This window comes from Daucus carota, chromosome 9, assembly GCF_001625215.2.
Source record: "Daucus carota subsp. sativus chromosome 9, DH1 v3.0, whole genome shotgun sequence".
Lineage (NCBI taxonomy): Eukaryota > Viridiplantae > Streptophyta > Magnoliopsida > Apiales > Apiaceae > Daucus > Daucus carota.
This window is the reverse complement of record NC_030389.2, coordinates 30,371,589-30,391,384: the sequence shown is the minus strand read 5'-3', so window position 1 is coordinate 30,391,384 and position 19,796 is coordinate 30,371,589. Positions and strand designations below refer to the sequence as shown.

The 19,796-nt window shown below is 34.8% G+C and overlaps 1 protein-coding gene across 4 annotated transcripts; it reads right to left on the bottom strand.

Annotated features, from left to right (window-relative positions):
* Positions 1 to 2,954: 2,954 nt before the first annotated feature.
* On the bottom strand, positions 2,955 to 18,557 carry LOC108200929 (uncharacterized). 4 transcript variants are annotated; one of them, XM_064084073.1, is made up of 7 exons: positions 18,300 to 18,556; positions 17,354 to 17,867; positions 16,878 to 17,045; positions 10,079 to 10,246; positions 8,406 to 9,155; positions 7,938 to 8,105; positions 3,619 to 4,175 (listed from the first exon to the last, which is right to left on the bottom strand). In XM_064084073.1, the coding sequence occupies exons 1-7, from the start codon at positions 18,518 to 18,520 to the stop codon at positions 4,065 to 4,067; spliced, it is 2,100 nt and encodes a 699-aa protein (XP_063940143.1). In that variant the 5' UTR covers positions 18,521 to 18,556; the 3' UTR covers positions 3,619 to 4,064. The 4 variants fall into 4 exon arrangements, 3 of the variants coding, with proteins under 3 accessions (XP_063940142.1, XP_063940143.1, XP_063940141.1); XM_064084072.1 differs by lacking the exon at positions 3,619 to 4,175 and adding an exon at positions 2,955 to 3,171 and having other exon boundaries at positions 17,354 to 18,556; XR_010287294.1 differs by having other exon boundaries at positions 7,938 to 8,092; positions 17,354 to 18,557.
* Between the last annotated feature and the right edge of the window lie 1,239 nt (positions 18,558 to 19,796).

Below are 19,796 nucleotides of genomic sequence, written 5' to 3'. Positions count from 1 at the left end.
TATATATATATTGGGTCTTACTCCAGTACAAACTCCTTACTGTACAAACGTACAAACCAGTGATTATAACAATAATATTTAGTGATTAGCATATTTTAATTTAACAAATACATACATACATTCATCACCACCGCCACCACAATCACCTCCAATCACCACCACCACGACCACCCCACCCACCACCACCACGACTGCCCAGCGCCACTCTCTCTCTCTCTCTCTCCACCATCCACCACCAACCACCACTGCCCAGCGCATCTCTCTCTCTCACCACCACCCACCACCTATCACCACCCACCACCACCACTGCTAGCGGCTCTCTCTCTCTGGTTGTTCCCTCACTGATTAGTGCTATACACACACAAACACACACATTCACCACTGCTTTTCTCATCTCCCTCAATCGTGTCTCTATCCCTCAATCGTGTTTCTAGCACTGCCCTTGCGCCGGCGTCGCGGCTGCCGCCGGCCGCGCTGCACCACCACTCGGCTATGCCGCCCCGTAAGTGCTCCCCTCCCCTTATCTCTCCATCAGACCCTCCTGGTAGATTTAGTGATTATGTTCAATCATTTAGTGATTGTGTTCAAGTCATTTAGTGATTGTTTGTACGTTTGTACACTAAGGAGTTTGTATTTGAGCACTTGCCTATATATATATATATATATATATATATATATATATATATATATATATATATATATATATATATATATATATATATATATATATATATATATATATATATGGGTTGCCCTCCACACAGAACACTTTAAAAAAAGAACAACACAGAACACTGTCATAACACTTCATTTTTCACAAATAATTATTTTGTTAAGGTTATAACTACATAGCTAAACATTAATTAAACTTAATATATGAAATCTAACATCCAAACTCATCCATATTATTGATATGAAATATTATAGAATCTAGAATAGAATCCAGAATAGAATCATATAAATATATTTTTTTGCACGATTATTTTACTTAGAATCATGTTATTTTTAATAAATATTTATTATTAAACATGGTGGATATTATTATCATTCATAACAAAACGTTGTTCAGCTTAAAATTTGAATTTAATTCAAGTTTTAGATGAGATTCTATATTTGATTCTAAAGTGTTCTGTGTTGTTCTTTTTTTAACAGTGTTCTATTTTGAGCAATGGCATATATATATATATATATATGGTTGCACTCCACACAGAACACTTTAAAAAAAGAAAAACACAGAACACTATCATAACACTTTTTCTTTCATAAAAAATGATTTGTTGTGATTATAATTACATAGTTAAGCACTAACTAAACTTAATATATCAAATCTAACATCCACATCTATCCAAATTATTAATATAAAATATTATAGAATCCAGAACAGAATCCAGAACAGAATCATGTTTATATTCTTTACATGATTAATATCACATAGAATCATATTATTTTTAATCCATAATTGTTGTTAAACATGCTAGATACTATTATTATTCATAATAAATGGTTAATTAGCTTAAAGTTAGAATTTAATTCAAGTTTTAGATGAGATTCTATGTTCAATTCCAAAATGTTTTCTTTGTTTGCCTTATATCTTAATTTACTTATATCTTAATTTAGAAAATCTTAAAACTGTCATCTCTAAAATTCGTCATGTTTAAAAAAGGTTTTAGCATTATTATAAAGGCTTGGATCCCTGTTAAAAGAAGATATTCTCAACATGTTTCCTTGTACAGTGTGTCCAACTCAAACATACATGAGGTATCTTTATTCATGCTTGTAACCCATTGAAATTTTTACAAATATTATGGGTTTTACATTCATATTGAGGGCTTCAGTAGTTAATTCCAGCTGATTCATGAGACTATTACCTTATTCACACCAAATTCACGAACTCAAGAAGGAAATTTATGTGTTTATATTAAATACACTGTGATTTTAGGAAGCTTGATAGATTAGATTGACAGAGCATCAAAGTTAAGGCTTCATTTTGCGGTGGCACTTAGGGGTGAACACGGGTCGGGTTGGCCGGGTTGGAGGCAAAAATTCAACCCAACCCAATATAATCGGTTTTTAAATATTCGAACCCGTTAACCCTCAAAAATAATTTCAACCCAACCCTATTATTAATACGACGGGTAAGGTCGGGTTTATCGGGTTTTCTTTTTGTCAAAATTAAAACTTAAACACCACAAGATATAAACTTTCATGGTGCACAACATAGATCCTTAAATATTACATTAATAAGTTCTTAAATCCTTAAGTGCAGAAGCATCAATCATCCGAGTCAAAGTATATCAACCAGTGTCTAGTGTGCTAACATATCAACCACTCTACTTGTATATTACATGTGGCCTGCATTCTGTGCTCACTTTCAGAACAGAAAATAATGGGGCCGTTTGGCTGAGCTTAAAATAAGTGCTTCTTACTTAAAATAAATAAGTGGAGTAGAAGTTAGAAGCCAGACAAGACTTATAAGTGATTTAAGTGTTTGGCAAATAAGCAGAAGTCCTGAAACAAAAGCTAGCATTCCTAACTTTTTATAAGTGCTTCTTGACTTATTACACAAACAGTACGAAATAAGTGCTTCCAACTTATAAGTCCAGAAGTCGGCTTAAAAGCCGTAGCCAAACACCACCTATATATAAATCATCTCATGACCTTACAAAGGAATAAATTATTAACTATATTTATAATTACTCTTGACAGAATTTGAGAAATTTGTTTTATTCTGGTATAATATTTTCTCTTGGCTCTAACATTCACTTGAATCATAATTAACATGATATGCACCAAGCTATCAAGTATTGTTATCTACGTAATTAATTTTATGCTTAAACTATTAGTAACATTCTATAACAACAATGTTGGACCTGGTGGTGCATTCGGTGCTCAGTTTCTAGAAAACATAAAATAATATATAAATTTATTATCTTAAAATGGGTTGGATCGGGTTGGGTGAGGGTTAATTATTTAAAAACCCTGAACCAACCCAATTTATTCGGGTTATAAAAAATCGAACCCAATTATATTTCGGTTTGGAATGGCACCATCTCTAAGAAGACCGACCAAAGTGTACGCCAACTTGCCAAGGATAATTTTGGGCTCCATGAAAAGGAAATATATGTTGCGAAGGAATGAGATTCAAAAAGCTCAATTTGGACACGTACAAACCTACAATGCAGACAGTAATATCAATTTTTTGCTGGGAAAAAACTGTTTGGTAAATATAAAACATAATAACATTTTTTAGTTCAAAACCTGATTTTCGGAAAAGCATGTACTCTCATATTTTTAAAAAAAGCTATTTTTCAGCTTTAACGGGAAACTATCATAGATTTCACTATCAAACATCGCCAAAAACATTAATTTTCTATATTATAATTCAAAATATGCAAATACCAAAAAATTACCAAACAGTGATCTCATTTTTATAACACCATCATTTTTTCTAACCCGACAATTTTTAACAACACTCTCTGAGACAAGTTATAGACCCTAAGTAAGCTGAACTCAAGCTTATTATCGAACTCCCTCCATTGATTTAATTTTGTACCTAATTATCCTTACACTCAACTGCAATAACAGAAGTCATTATTAAAAAAAAAAACTGCAATAACAGAAGTCAAAATAAAACATGCTATAAAATCCTTATGTGAATTGTAAAACTTTTAAAGCTAACAAGGAAACCAAATAATTGTCCCCGGTAAGAGAAAAAACATCATTACCGCTTAAATAGAAAGTGAAAAACCATTTCTGAGAGACAAGTAATAGATCCCTGATCCCTTGACTCGCTAACAAACTCACTAGCAAAATCAGTCATTTCAATCCATAAAAAAGTTTTTCACCAAGGTGCAAAGCATATTTAGCTTTGGTGTATAAAATATCTCAATTTTGGCAATGAAATTATTAAAAGCACTTCACGGTGAGATCAAGTAGCCTTCCAAACTCCAAGTTCTGGCCCTGCTATAACACAAAATCAACAATTTCTCAGGAAGAGCTTGCCCAGTCATTACCTTTTCCGGTTCCTTTAACTGGACAACCAATCTGTCTCACCTTTCCAGCATCTACAACAGAATTCTCGACCAAATGCTCTCTCCTTGAACCCTCTTTCCAGTATCAACACAGACCTTTTGCGATGTCGAGGAGTTTGACACCACTTGATGATTCAACTTTCTCTGGAAAAAAAATGACAAATGCTGAGTGAAATATACCTTATACCTTATTGACGTAGAGAAAACGTCTCATTAATTCAGTACACTGTTAAGTATAAACCCAATATGAACGGGATTCTGAGACTATGAATGAGATTAGGTATTTTAGAATTAAATTCTGATTTGTCAAAGTTTGAGAGGACTATGTATACATAGTCATATTGTTTGATAGGTATGCTTGAGTGTTGTTAGGCTTGAGTATCCTAGTTTATTGAATTGTATTATTGATAACGGTTTTGATTAATAATACACGTTGCGATGTGTCGCGTCTTTTGTGTGTATGTTTTGTATCAGAAGATTGATCTTTCATATTATTCCTAACAAGTGGTATCAAGAGCCTAGGTTCATGATCGATAATATGGGAGGAAAATTCGATATTGAATTGTTTAATGGCAGAAATAATTTTACTTTATGGCAGAGCAGAGTGAAAGATTTCACAAGAAAAAGTTGTGCTCAACACAAGTAAAATTCTGAAAACAGTAACATTACACTCATAACAAGTTATAGATCATGAGGCAATGATATTGACTGTTAATTCACTGCATGCTGCCTTGAGCAAAGTAAATCAAGACTATATAAATGTTTTTTCTTTCAAAGAAATGCTGGAATTTTTGGTCACGCAAAAGCACATTTGGACGTGAAACTGAATCATGGTATAAGAGCAGATATATTCTCTATGCAGCTATTAATCAATTTAAAAAAATAAGAAGAAATTTAATACGCAAAGAGGAAATCAAACTACCTGCTGCCACTGCTGTCAATATTTCTGGTAATACCCTCTCACACCAGAGATTAACAAAAATAAAATAAAATAGTGTATGTATGAAGAAGAATTCAAAGAGGTGCTTTATCATCATGATCTTCAGTTTGAACATCATTTTTTAAATAGTACAATGATACTCAAGGACGGTGGATAGGCAATGCACCAAACTGATCCTAACAACCCCAAGCTTATTGTTCCTAGCTATAGCTGTTAGTTGAGTTTCCTAGTATAACGATAGACATAACTATATATATTATTCTTAACATAATTTATTAGTTTACCTTATGTAATAAGATGATACTTCTGCATAAATCGGGCATTTAGCTTCTAGACTTTTCATGAATTATTAGGAAACATCTGCATGAAGCACCTTGGAAGATGGTTGTGAAAAGAAAGCAGCCTCATTCAGCTTACGGACAGCCTTCTCCAATTCATCAAGTCTAGCAACCACGATGGGATCAGAAGGCCCAGAGCGAGCTTCAGTGTGTCTTCTGCCCGAGAATATAATTGGGGCAAGTTTGTCCTTGAATCCCTTCTCGAGGCCATCAAGGACTATAAAAGAAGAGAGTGTAAAGCAAATAGCGATTCACGAAATATGGGTTTTGGGGGGTGCACATACTTTTTGAAGGTACTTTGATTTGCGTATTTGTGTTTCGTATTTGTCTGAGAAACACTTCCTAGATGGTCTTGTTTATCTGACACTTACTTTCTTGTTTGTTGTTCTCAGGATTTTTTTCTCCAGAAAATGAGTCCTTTGGCTATTGAAATTGGCAAGCCTGTGATGTCGGCCTGGACAATTCAATAAATAAAGGGTGAATTAAAAAAAATGATATAGCAAGCGAGTAGACTGCTTTTATTGGAGCAGGGCGTAGTGCCACATGTAACAAATGAAGCACATTCTGGGCCTTCTGATCCCAGCGTGGTTGCTGGAATTGATGAATTGAAGAACACTCTCTGTACGCTGAACGAGGCTCATTATACCAGCACTAAAGCTCGCTCTGGGCCTTCTGATCCCAACGTGGTTGCTAGACTTGATGAATTGGAGAAGGCTCTCCGTAAGCTGAATGAGGCCGCTTTCTTTTCACAACCATCTTCCAAGGTGGTTCATGCATATATTTCCTACAAATTCTTGAAAAGTCTAGAAGCTAAATGCCTGATTCATGCAGAAGTATTATCTTATTACATAAGGTAAACTAATAAATTATGTTCAGAATAAAAAATGGAGATTTTAAGTATGTGGTGATTATGACATATATAAAAATATATATAATGCAAGAAACACAATTTAATTAAAATATATAAATCCTTAATGCGTAGTAATTAAATTGATTAAAACTTATTTATAGTAATAATAATAAACATATATAATCAAACATATTCAATGCTTCAAGGAGTTGAAAATAAGCATAGATTCGGTCTGGGGTATATGCACAAGACACTCAACATACAAGGTTCCATGATGTATAGCAGCGGCCTTTCTTTTTTGCTTTTGACAAGCGGAATATGTAACTTCGATCATAGGGATCAATTTTTAGTCATTAAAAGGACACTCAAATCGGGTACTATACGAAGTATTTTAAACATGGGAAAGAAAATACAGAGCAAGGTCTAGTTCGAGTTGTCGTGTAAAAGAAAACTGTTGATAGTATCCATTTCGTTTACATTAAATGTTATTTGTAAAACATTTTTAGGATATCCATTTCGTTTACATATAAATTTGACTCAAATTTTATATTTTAAAAATAGGTTTGACAGTTAAAATATATAATTAAATTTGAAAATTGATGCGAAGTTATCATGCCTCAAAATATTTCATGGGATGAATCTAGATTAACATTTAAGATTGATTTCTTAATGAATACATTCATAATTTCATATACAAAATAAAAACTTGTATCAAGTAACTTTAAAAGTAGATCATATAATAAATAAAAAAACTATATATATATTTTAGGAAAGAATAAAACTAATGGCACTAAATACCTATAAAAAAAAAATCAAGTCTTAAACTAGCTAGCCTCATGTTGATATTAAGTTGTGAAAAGCAATACATAAATAAGGTACAGGGTGGACCACCACTGAAGCTCGCCCTGGTGTAGCTCCGCCCATGAGTACACATCTTAGTCAATATAAATCGGCAAAAAGAACTCATATTCGGTAAAGGAAAAAGGAGATATAACAACAATTCTCCTTCATTTCCCATAGTTGTCTCTTCAGATTAATGCAAGCCTGGATCAACTGATAGGTCAACGTTGATCAAATAATTGAAAATTGTCATTCCAACAACTGCACAAATCTGATCCGTAAAAGACAAGGACACACGGGGGGGCTCACCCCTTACGTATATGGCCGCACCCTCGCACCCCAAGGTATCTCGCGGGAAAGTTCTTTTTCCGCACCCCTGCTTTATAGGCTAGAACATATAGGCCGTGTTTCGAAGTCAGAGGTTTGGAGTGTTTTACAGGTTTGACCATTTCAATCCCCTAATGTTAGTATTTCATAGTTAGCGGATTGAAATAGAGGTTTGGGCTCAAAAATGAACTTTGAGGAGCTTTTTGGGTTAGAGGTTTTGGTATGTGTCATAAAAAGCTAATCAAACAGCTTTACCAAACAGTTTTACAAGAAACCACTAATTAAATCCGCTAGTCGAAACATCTATTTTAATCAGCTAGTCAAAACATCTAATTCAATCCGCTAACAGCTAACCGCTAATTCCCAAACATGGCATAATAATATTTGCAGTACAACAGCAATGCTGTATATGCCAATGACAACATTTATAATCAGTGACTGTCAATCCGTACTTAATGCTTGTTTCTATTCCCCCATCACATGAAAAACAAAAAATATAAAAATATATTTTCTGGTTTCAACTTTGGATTCAGTGTGTGTCGTATCTGCCTACAGGACTGAGACTCACTATAGAACAATTTGTGTATAAAGAAAACAGATTACTTGCATACCTGAGGCAATGATGTGACAATAGTGGCTCTTGGATTGCCACCGAGTAAGTATTTTCTGAGGGTAGTAGATATACCAGATTCTTTATTTCCTTGAGGCAGTTTCACATACTTCAAATTTTTGAATGGAGAAGGAACACGTCCCAAATTGTTGGAAACTGTATAAAGTGCCTAAAATATATTATGACAAAATACGTTAGTATAAACAATATCTGAAAGCCAGTTGTAATTAAAAACTAATGTTCAGCATAGAATACACAAAGATAACATGTAACTTGCGCATTAGTTCTTGCAGGAATATATTAGTTTTTTGGAAGCCAGATCACTCAGGAAGCTGAAGAGAAGTGGTGTGATTACTCTTGGCTTATAAATTTTATAAATGTAAACCACTGTCCACCAGATAATAATGTTTAACTACATTCTCCTCAGAAATATATATTAAAGCATCATAAAAGTCAAATATTAATTTACCTCAATCATAGCAGAGTCGAGAGTAAGAGTCCTGGCATTACCCAGTTCTGATAACATGGGTATGACAAAATCATAATTTAATCCCTTCTCATCCAATGTTGCATCATTGAACTCATTTGTATCCCATAATTTTACAGATACATTCTCCAATTCATGAACTTTTGACCTGACCATAAAGATACCAACTAAAGAAAGTTCACGGAGCTTGTTTGACAAAACGGCTATTTCATGGATCCAGCAAATACATGAAAAGTTGGTACAGATCTTGAGGTGCACTAATTGGGGACAAGATATCATCCAATTGTGTTTACACGATCCACTGAAAGATATTGTAATATCCCGCACACTCACAAGTGCAGAGAAGAAATCAGTCATGTTCGCAGGTAAATCTACCTCATCCAGTTCCAGACTTAGTAAAGCTGGCAAATCCCACACATTTTCCGGCAATTTGGCCCTTTTCATAATGAGGGTTGTCAGACAAGGCACGCTGATAGACGACAGCGATTCCGGCAACCTAATGCCATCAAGACACAGAGTCGTCAAATTTGGCAACCATATCAAACAATATTCAGAGAAGTTATAACTTGACATATGTGGCGGGCGTATCAAATGCAAAGCTTTTAAAGCAGGCAAGACCCACTCAGAATCTGTTCGCAATGATTCATCATAGTCAAGAGGCACCCGTAACTTAAGTTTCTTCAAGGTATCAGAACTAAACGTCGATAACTTGAACGGCTTATAACGATGGAACTGCAAATCGATATCGAGCTCTTCAACATTATGGTCAATTGTATAATTAATCAACCTTCTTACAAAATTAGGCGGAAACGGATAAACAGCAAGAAACTTGAAACAAGAAACTTGAAACAAGAAACATGGGTATCTTGGTCTCGATTTTCCAAAACATGGTCAATAAATCTGATGATACCAGAATGAGTGTATGGGAAAAGCTGATCATACCCATCAAATGAGAGGACAGGGAGACTAGCCCACATACGCTTCCATCTTTTGGAGAGAATGCTTGTCTGAACCGCTTGTCGAGTGCCCAGAAATGATAGGATCTGATGAATTAATTCATCGGGTAAGCTGCTGAGCCTGTCTTGTCCATTTGGGTTTGTGATTTTGAGCTTGCTGTTCATTTCTGGTGCCCCAATTTTCAGGGGTCTTGAGGGTTTACTCATAACTGCTAAAAGGGGCTGTGCGACATGTTATATAAGTTTATATATAGTCGCAGGGGGAGTTTATGCGTCAGGAGAGGCTGACTTGTTCGTGCGGGTCTATCTGGATCCTGTTGCTTATTCAGGTGTTTTTTCTCCTTTTTTTTTCTTGAATATCTAGTTTTTTGTGAAAATAAAATCGTATTTGGTCAATAAATATCTGGACAAAAAGTTGGCAAATTATCTAGTATTTTGTGAAATATAAATTCCCAAACAGGGCATAATAATATTTGCAGTACAACAGCAATGCTGTATATGGCAATGACAACATTTATAATCAGTGACTGTCAATCCGTACTTAATGCTTGTTTCTATTCCCCCATCACATAAAAACAAAAAATATAAAGATATATTTTCTGGTTTCAACTTTGGATTCAGTGTGTGTCGTATCTGCCTACAGGACTGAGACTCACTATAGAACAATTTGTGTATAAAGAAAACAGATTACTTGCATACCTGAGGCAATGATGTGACAATAGTGGCTCTTGGATTGCCACCGAGTAAGTATTTTCTGAGGGTAGTAGATATACCAGATTCTTTATTTCCTTGAGGCAGTTTCACATACTTCAAATTTTTGAATGGAGAAGGAACACGTCCCAAATGGTTGGAAACTGTATAAAGTACCTAAAATATATTATGACAAAATACATTAGTATAAACAATATCTGAAAGCCAGTTGTAATTAAGAACTATTGTTCAGCATAGAATACACAAAGATAACATGTAACTTGCGCATTAGTTCTTGCAGGAATATATTAGTTTTTTGGAAGCCAGATCACTCACGAAGCTGAACAGAAGTGGTGTGATTACTCTTGGCTTATATATTTTATAAATGTAAACCACTGTCCACCAGATAATAATGTTTAACTACATTCTGCTCCGGAAACTAGAAATATTTATTAAAGCATCATAAAAGTCAAATATTAATTTACCTCAATCATAGCAGAGTCGAGAGTAAGAGTCCTGGCATTACCCAGTTCTGATAACATGGGTATGACAAAATCATAATGTAATCCCTTCTCTTCCAATGTTGCATCATTGAACTCATTTGTATCTTATAATTTTACAGATACATTCTCCAATCCATGAACTTTTGACCTGACCATATTGATACCAACCAAAGAAAGTTCGCGGAGCTTGTTTGACAAAACCACTATTTCATGGATCCAGCAAATACATGAAAAGTTGGAACAGATCTTGAGGTGCACTAATTGGGGACAAGATATAATCCAATTGTGTTTACACGATCCACTGAAAGATATTGTAATATCCCGCACAACTCACAAGTGCAGAGAAGAAATCAGTCATGTTCGCAGGTAAATCTACCTCATCCAGTTCTAGACTTAGTAAATCTGGCAAATCCCACACTTTTTCCGGCAATTTGGCCCTTTTCATGATGAGGGTTGTCAGACAAGGCACGCTGATAGACGACAGCGATTCCGGCAACCTAATGCCATCAAGACACGGAGTCGTCAAATTTGGCAACCATATCAAACAAAATTCAGATAATTTATAACTTGACATATGTGGCGGGCGTATCAAATGCAAAGCTTTTAAAGCAGGCAAGACCCACTCAGAATCTGTTCGCAATGATTCATCATAGTCAAGAGGCACCCGTAACTTAAGTTTCTTCAAGGTATCAGAACTAAATGTCAATAACTTGAACGGCTTATAACGATGGAACTGCAAATCGATATCGAGCTCTTCAACATTATGGTCAATTGGATAATTAATCAACCTTCTTACAAAATTAGGCGGAAACGGATAAACAGCAAGAAACTTGAAACAAGAAACATGGGTATCTTGGTCTCGATTTTCCAAAACATGGTCAATAAATCTGATGATACCAGAATGAGTGTATGGGAAAAGTTGATCATACCCATCAAAGGAGAGGACAGGGAGAGTAGTCCACATACGCTTCCATCTTTTAGAGTGGATGCTTGTCTGAACCGCTTGTCGAGTGCCCAGAAATGAAAGGACTTGATATATTAATTCATCAAGTAAGCTGCTGAGCCTGTGTTCTCCATTTGGGTTTGTGATTTTGAGCTTGCTGTTCATTTTTGGTGACCCAATTTTCATGGGTCTCGAGGGTTTACTGATTACTGCTAAAAGGGGGCTTATGATGGTATGAAATGGGATATAAATTTATGTCGTCTGAGGGGAGATCAAGCGTCAGGACTCAGGAGAGGGTGTGGGGTAACCGAGCTGACTTGTTTTTTTGGAGCAGCGTCTATTTGGATACTATTGTTTATACAGAAGTCAAAATAAAAAATGGTATAAAATCCTTATGTGAATTGTAAAACTTTTAAAGCTAACAAGAAAACCAAGTAATTGTCCCCGGTAAGAGAAAAAACATCATTACCGGTTAAATAGAAAGTGATAAACCATTTCTGATAGACAAGTAATAGATCCCTGATCCCTTGACCCGGTAACAAACTCACTAGCAAAATCAGTCATTTCAATCCATAAAAAAGTTTTTCACCAAGGTGCAAAGCATATTTAGCTTTGGTGTATAAAATATCTCAATTTTGGCTATGAAATTATTAAAAGCACTTCACTGTGAGATCAAGTAGCCCTCCAAACTCCTAGTTCTGGCCCTGCTATAACCCAAAATCAACAATTTCTCAGGAAGAGCTTGCCCCGTCATTACCTGTCCCGGTTCCTTCAACTGGACAACCAATCTGTCTCACCTTTCCAGCATCTACAACAGAATTCTCGACCAAATGCTCTCCTTGAACCCTCTTCCCAGTATCAACACAGACCTTTTGCGATGTCGAGGAGTTTGACACCACTTGATGATTCAACTTTCTCTGGAAAAAAAATGACAAATGCTGAGTGAAATAGAGCTTATACCTTATTGACGTAGAGAAAACGTCTCTATTTAATTCAGTACACTGTTAAGTATCAACCCAATATGAATGGGATTCTGAGACTATGAATGAGATTAGATATTTTAGAATTAGATTCTGATTTGTCAAAGTTTGAGACGACTATATATACATAGTCATATTGTTTGATAGGTATGCTTGAGTGTTGAGTGTTGTTAGGCTTGAGTATCCTAGTTTGTTGAATTGCATTATTGATAACGGTTTTGATTAATAATACACGTTGCGACGTGTCGCGTCATATAATTTTGTGTGTATGTTTTGTATCAGAAGATTGATCTCGCATATTATTCCTAACAAGTGGTATCAAGAGCCTAGGTTCATGATGGATAATATGGGAGGAAAATTCGATATTGAATTGTTTAATGGCAGAAATAATTTTACTACATGGCAGAGCAAAGTGAAAGATTTCACAAGAAAAAGTTGTGCTCAACACAAGTAAAATTCTGAAAACAGTAACATTACACTCATAACAAGTTATAGATCATGAGGCAATGATATTGACTGTTGATTCACTGCATGCTGCCTTGAGGAAAGTAAATCAAGACTATATAAATGTTTTTTCTTTTAAAGAAATGCTGGAATTTTTGGTCACACAAAAGCAAATTTGGACGTGAAACTGAATCATGGCATAAGAGCAGCTATTCTCTATGCAGCTATTAATCAATTTAAAAAAATAAGAAGAAATTTAATACGCAGAGAGGAAATCAAACTACCTGCTGCCACTGCTGTCAATATTTCTGGTAATACCCTCTCACACCAGAGATTAACAAAAATAAAATAAAATAGAATGTATGTATGAAGAAGAATTCAAAGAGGTGCTTTATCATCATGATCTTCAGTTTGAACATCATTTTTTAAATGGTACAATGATACTCAACGACGCAATGCACCAAACTGATTAAGATTTACTGATCCTAACAACCCCAAGCTTATTGTTCCTAGCTATAGCTGTTAGTTGAGTGTCCTAGTATAACGATAAACATAACTATATATATTATTCTTAACATAATTTATTAGTTTACCTTGTGTAATAAGATAATACTTCTGCCTGAATCAGGCATTTAGCTTCCAGACTTTTCAAGAATTTGTAGGAAACATCTGCATAAACCACCTTAGAAGATGGTGTGAAAAGAAAGCGGCCTCATTCAGCTTACGGACAGCCTTCTCCAATTCTTCAAGTCTAGCAACCACGATGAGATCAGAAGGCCCAGAGCGAGCTTCAGTGTTGATATTATGAGCCTTCTTCAACGTACAGATAGTCTTCTCCAATTCATCAATTCTAGCAACGACGTTGGGATCAAAAGGCCCAGAGTGTGTTTCATTTGTTACATGTGGCTCAATGCCCTGCTCCAATAAAAGCAGACTACTCGCTTGCTCTATCAATTATTTTTTTTAATTGCACCCTTTATTTTTTGACTTTTCCAGTCTGACATCACAGGCTTACCAATTTCAATAGCCAAAGGACTCATTTTCTGGAGAAAAAAAAAACCTGAGAGCGGTCGAAGATATGGGGTTTGGATTGCTCAAATATCTTCCTGCTGTGAAGATGGAACAGAAACTTGTCAAAAAGCTTGTAGAGAATTTTGATGTTGGCTCTTGCTCGCTATTTGGGTTAACCATCACGGCTCAACATGGTGGTGAGATTTTAGGATTCCCATCCAAGGGTAAACTTGTCCCAAAAGCCATCTCAGATGTGGAGCGAGACAAATTCAAAGCCAAATATGAAAAATTAAACTTCAAAAAGTTAACAGAGCTTTTAAAAAAAGCTGACCTCGACTTTACGGAGACTTTTATGCTTTATGCATTTGGCCACTTTTATTGTCCGTGCACCAAAGATGTTCCAAGTCAAAAGCTTTACAACGCTTTATCAGTTGTGCCTTCTGCCCGAGAATATAATTGGGGCAAGTTTGTCTGTGAATCCCTTCTCGAGGCCATCACTATAAAAGAAGAGAAAGTAAAGCAAATAGCGATTCACGGAATATGGATTTTGGGGGCTGCACATACTTTTTGAAGGTACTTTGATTTGCGTTTGTGTTTCGTATTTGTCTAAGAAACACTTCCTAGATGGTCTTGTTTGTCTGACACTTACTTTCGTGTTTGTTGTTCTCAGGGTTTTTTTTCTCCAGAAAATCAGTCCTTTGGCTACTGAAATTGGTAAGCCTGTGATGTCGGCCTGGACAAGTCAATAAATAAAAGGTGCAATTAAAAAAAGATGATGGAGCAAGCGAGTAGACTGCTTTTATTGGAGCATGACGTTGTGCCACGTGTAACAAATGAAGCACACTCTGGGCCTTCTGATTCCATCGTGGTTGCTAGAATTGATGAATTAGTGAAGACTATCCGTACGCTGAAGGAGGCTCATAATACCAACACTGAAGCTCGCTCTAGGCCTTCTAATCCCGACGTGGTTGCTAGACTTGATGAATTGGAGAAGGTTATCCGTAAGCTGAATGAGGCCGCTTTCTTTTCACAACCATCTTTCAAGGTGGTTCATGCAGATATTTCCTACAAATTCTTGAAAAGTCTAGAAGCTAAATGCCTGATTCATGCAGAAGTATTATCTTATTACATAAGGTAAACTAATAAATTATGTTCAGAATAAAAAATGGGGATTTGGGGATGTGGTGATTATGACATATATAAAAATATACATAATGCAAGAAACACAATTTAATTAAAATATATAAATCCTTAATATCAAAATGCATAGTGATTAAAGTGATTAAAACTTCTTTATAGCAATAATAATAAATATGTAAAAGAAATAATCAGCTATAAAATATATAATCAAACATATATTTCAATACTTCAGGGAGTTGAAAATAAGCATAGATCCGGTCTGGGGTATACGCACAAGACACTCAACATACAAGGTTCCGTAATGTATAGCAGCGGCCTTTCTTTTTTGCTTTTGACAAGCGGAATATGTAACTTCGATCATAGGGATCAATTTTTAGTCATTAAAAGGACACTCAAATCGGGTACTATACGAAGTATTTTAAACACGGGAAAGAAAATACAGAGCAAGGTCTAGTTCGAGCTGTCGTGTAAAAGAAAACTGTTGATAGTATCCATTTCGTTTACATTAAATGTTATTTGTAAAACATTATTATGATATCCATTTCGTTTACATATAAATTTGACTCAAATTTTATATTTTAAAAATAGGTTTGACGGTTAAAATATATAATTAAATTTCAAAATTGATGCGAAGTTATCATGCCTCAAAGTATTAAGATTAACATTTAAGATTGATTTCTTGATAAATACATTCATAATTTCATATACAAAACAAAAACTTGTATCAAGTAACTTCAGAAGTTGATCATATAATAACGAAAAAAATTATATATATTTTAGGAAAGAATAAAACTAATAGCACTAAATACCCTATAAAACAAATTAAGTCTTAAACTAGCTAGCCTCATGTTGATATTAAGTTGTGAAAAGCAATACATAAATAAGCTACAGGGTGGACCACCACTGGGGCTTGCCCTGGTGTAGCTCCGCCCATGAGTACACATCTTAGTCAATATCAATCGGCAAAGAGAACTCATAACCGGTAAAGGAAAAGGAGATAGAACAACAATTCTCCTTCATTTCCCATAGTTGTCTCTTCAGATTAATGCAAGCTTGGATCAACTGGTAGGTCAACGTTAATCAAATAATTGCAAATTGTCATTCCAACACCCGCACAAATCTGAACCGTAAAAGACAAGGACACACGGGGGGGCTCACCCCTTACATATATGGCCGCACCCTCGCACCCCAAGGTATCTCGCGGGAAAGATCTTTTTCCACACCCCTGCTTTATAGGCTAGAACATATAGGCCGTGTTTGAAAGTTAGAGATTTGGAGTGTTTAAGAGGTTTGACCATTTTACTCCGCTAATTTTAGTATTTGATAGTTAGCGGATTGAAATAGAGGTTCGGGCTCAAAAATGTACTTTGAGGAGCTTTTTGGGTTAGAGGTTTTGGTATGTGTCATAAAAAGCTAATCAAACAGCTTTACCAAACAGTTTTACAAGAAACCACTAATTAAATCCGCTAGTCAAAACATCTATTTTAATCAGCTAGTCAAAACATCTAATTCAATCCGCTAACAGCTAACTGCTAATTCCCAAACAGGGCATAATAATATTTGCAGTACAACAGCAATGCTGTATATGCCAATGACAACATTTATAATCAGTGACTGTCAATCCGTACTTAATGCTTGTTTCTATTCCCCCATCACATGAAAAACAAAAAATATAAAGATATATTTTCTGGTTTCAACTTTGGATTCAGTGTGTGGCGTATCTGCCTACAGGACTGAGACTCACTATAGAACAATTTGTGCATAAAGAAAACAGATTACTTGCATACCTGAGGCAATGATGTGACAATAGTGGCTCTTGGATTGCCACCGAGTAAGTATTTTCTGAGGGTAGTAGATATACCAGATTCTTTATTTCCTTGAGGCAGTTTCACATACTTCAAATTTTTGAATGGAGAAGGAACACGTCCCAAACTGTTGGAAACTGTATAAAGTGCCTAAAATATATTATGACAAAATACATTAGTATAAACAATATCTGAAAGCCAGTTGTAATTAAAAACTAATGTTCATCATAGAATACACAAAGATAACATGTAAGTTGCGCATTAGTTCTTGCAGGAATATATTAGTTTTCTGGAAGCCAGATCACTCAGGAAGCTGAAGAGAAGTGGTGTGATTACTCTTGGCTTATAAATTTTATAAATGTAAACCACTATCCACCAGATAATAATGTTTAACTACATTCTCCTCCGGAAACTAGAAATATATATTAAAGCATCATAAAAGTCAAATATTAATTTACCTCAATCATAGCAGAGTCGAGAGTAAGAGTCCTGGCATTACCCAGTTCTGATAACATGGGTATGACAAAATCATAATGTAATCCCTTCTCATCCAATGTTGCATCATTGAACTCATTTGTATCCCATAATTTTACAGATACATTCTCCAATTCATGAACTTTTGACCTGACCATAAAGATACCAACTAAAGAAAGTTCACGGAGCTTGTTTGACAAAACCGCTATTTCATGGATCCAGCAAATACATGAAAAGTTGGTACAGATCTTGAGGTGCACTAATTGAGGACAAGATATAATCCAATTGTGTTTACACGATCCACTGAAAGATATTGTAATATCCCGCACACTCACAAGTGCAGAGAAAAAATCATTCATGTTCGCAGGTAAATCTACCTCATCCAGTTCCAGACTTAGTAAAGCTGGCAAATCCCACACATTTTCCGGCAATTTGGCCCTTTTCATAATGAGGGTTGTCAGACAAGGCACACTGATAGACGACATCGATTCCGGCAACCTAATGCCATCAAGAGACAGAGTCGTCAAATTTGGCAACCATATCAAACAATATTCAGATAAGTTATAACTTGACATATGTGGCGGGCGTATCAAATGCAAAGCTTTTAAAGCAGGCAAGACCCACTCAGAATCTGTTCGCAATGATTCATCATAGTCAAGAGGCACCCGTAACTTAAGTTTCTTCAAGGTATCAGAACTAAACGTCGATAACTTGAACGGCTTATAACGATGGAACTGCAAATCGATATCGAGCTCTTCAACATTATGGTCAATTGTATAATTAATCAACCTTCTTACAAAATTAGGCGGAAACGGATAAACAGCAAGAAACTTGAAACAAGAAACATGGGTATCTTGGTCTCGATTTTCCAAAACATGGTCAATAAATCTGATGATACCAGAATGAGTGTATGGGAAAAGCTGATCATACCCATCAAATGAGAGGACAGGGAGACCAGTCCACATACGCTTCCATCTTTTGGAGAGAATGCTTGTCTGAACCGCTTGTCGAGTGCCCAGAAATGATAGGATCTGATGAATTAATTCATCGGGTAAGCTGCTGAGCCTGTCTTCTCCATTTGGGTTTGTGATTTTGAGCTTGCTGTTCATTTCTGGTGCCCCAATTTTCAGGGGTCTTGAGGGTTTACTCATGACTGCTGAAAGGGTTGTGCGAAATGTTATAGAAGTTTATATATAGTCTTAGGGTCAGGGGAGGCTGACTTGTTTATGCGGGTTCTACCTGGATACTGTTGTCTTTTCAGGGTTTTTTTTTTTTTTCCTGAAGATCTAGTTTTTTGTGAAAATTAAATCTTATATAGTCAATAAATATTTAGACAAAAAGTAGCTTTAATTATCTAGTTTTGTGAAAAATAAATCATATTTGGTCAATAAATAATCAAAAAGACCGGACAAAATATGTTGGTAATGTCTTCAAATTTGGTGATATTTTTATTTTTATTTTCATTTTGTGACTCTTAGAATATTTGGTGATATTATTATTTTTATTTTTGTAATTCCTGGAATATTTCATTCAGATCCAAGTTTATATATCAACATATCAGTTTGTGAAAGAAATTAAAATGAATGAAGTTAATAAATCTTTGTTCAACATCTTGTACTGCATAATGTTTTGTATAATTATATTCATATTGTTGAATAATAATGATTTGATATATTTTAGTTTTTACATAAAATTGAAGTCTAAATTTTAAATTTTGTTTGAAAAAGGATTTTGTAAAATATAATTATACTTAATAGAGTATTTTCTTAACATCGGTCTAAGTGTTGTCCACAACTAATCGAAAGGAGCATTTATCAATCTTTTCTAACACTTGAAAAAAAATATTGATATATTTCCTTTCAAAAAAAAAATATTGATATATTTGAAAAAAAAAATATTGATATATATTTGAAATGTATATCTTTTATATTTTTTTTTGAAATGGTCTGAAATATAATATCAGATAATTCAGCATTTTGATTCTTAAAATAAAAGTACTACAAATCGTAATAATTTCATATTTTAGAGTAAAACGCTACATTAAAAAGCGTTTAAAATTTTGAATTGCTACACGGTCTAGAAGTATAAGTAACCGGACGAAAGCTAATCTTATAAATTGTAAAGTGTTATTTTACAATATAGTTTGATAAATTCTAATGCTCTCATAAAATATTTTATGAGAGCTCGACACGCATTCTAATGTTCTCATAAAATATATTTTGATAAATTATTTTGAACTTTTTTTCCTTTTGAATAAAAATTTAGTATTTAAAATTTTATAAAAAAAGAAAAATTTGAAAAAAAAAGTTATAAAACTATGTTTTGCATGCGCCTTAAAATGCGTATCGAGCAATGCAAAAAAAGTGTAAAGAAATGAGATGGACGAGATCCGTAAATTTTACAAAATATTCGAGGCAGGTAGGGGTG

Excerpts from the sequence above, each read along its gene's own strand:
- LOC108200929 (XM_064084071.1), bottom strand. The coding sequence starts at position 18,520 with ATGAGTAAACCCTCAAGACCCCTGAAAATTGGGGCACCAGAAATGAAC. Across the intron at positions 9,156-10,078 it reads TTGTCACATCATTGCCTCAG|TTCCATCGTTATAAGCCGTT; the intron begins GTATGCAAGTAA and ends ATCGATTTGCAG. Across the intron at positions 4,176-7,937 it reads TTGTCACATCATTGCCTCAG|AGAAAGTTGAATCATCAAGT; the intron begins GTATGCAAGTAA and ends TTTTTTTTCCAG.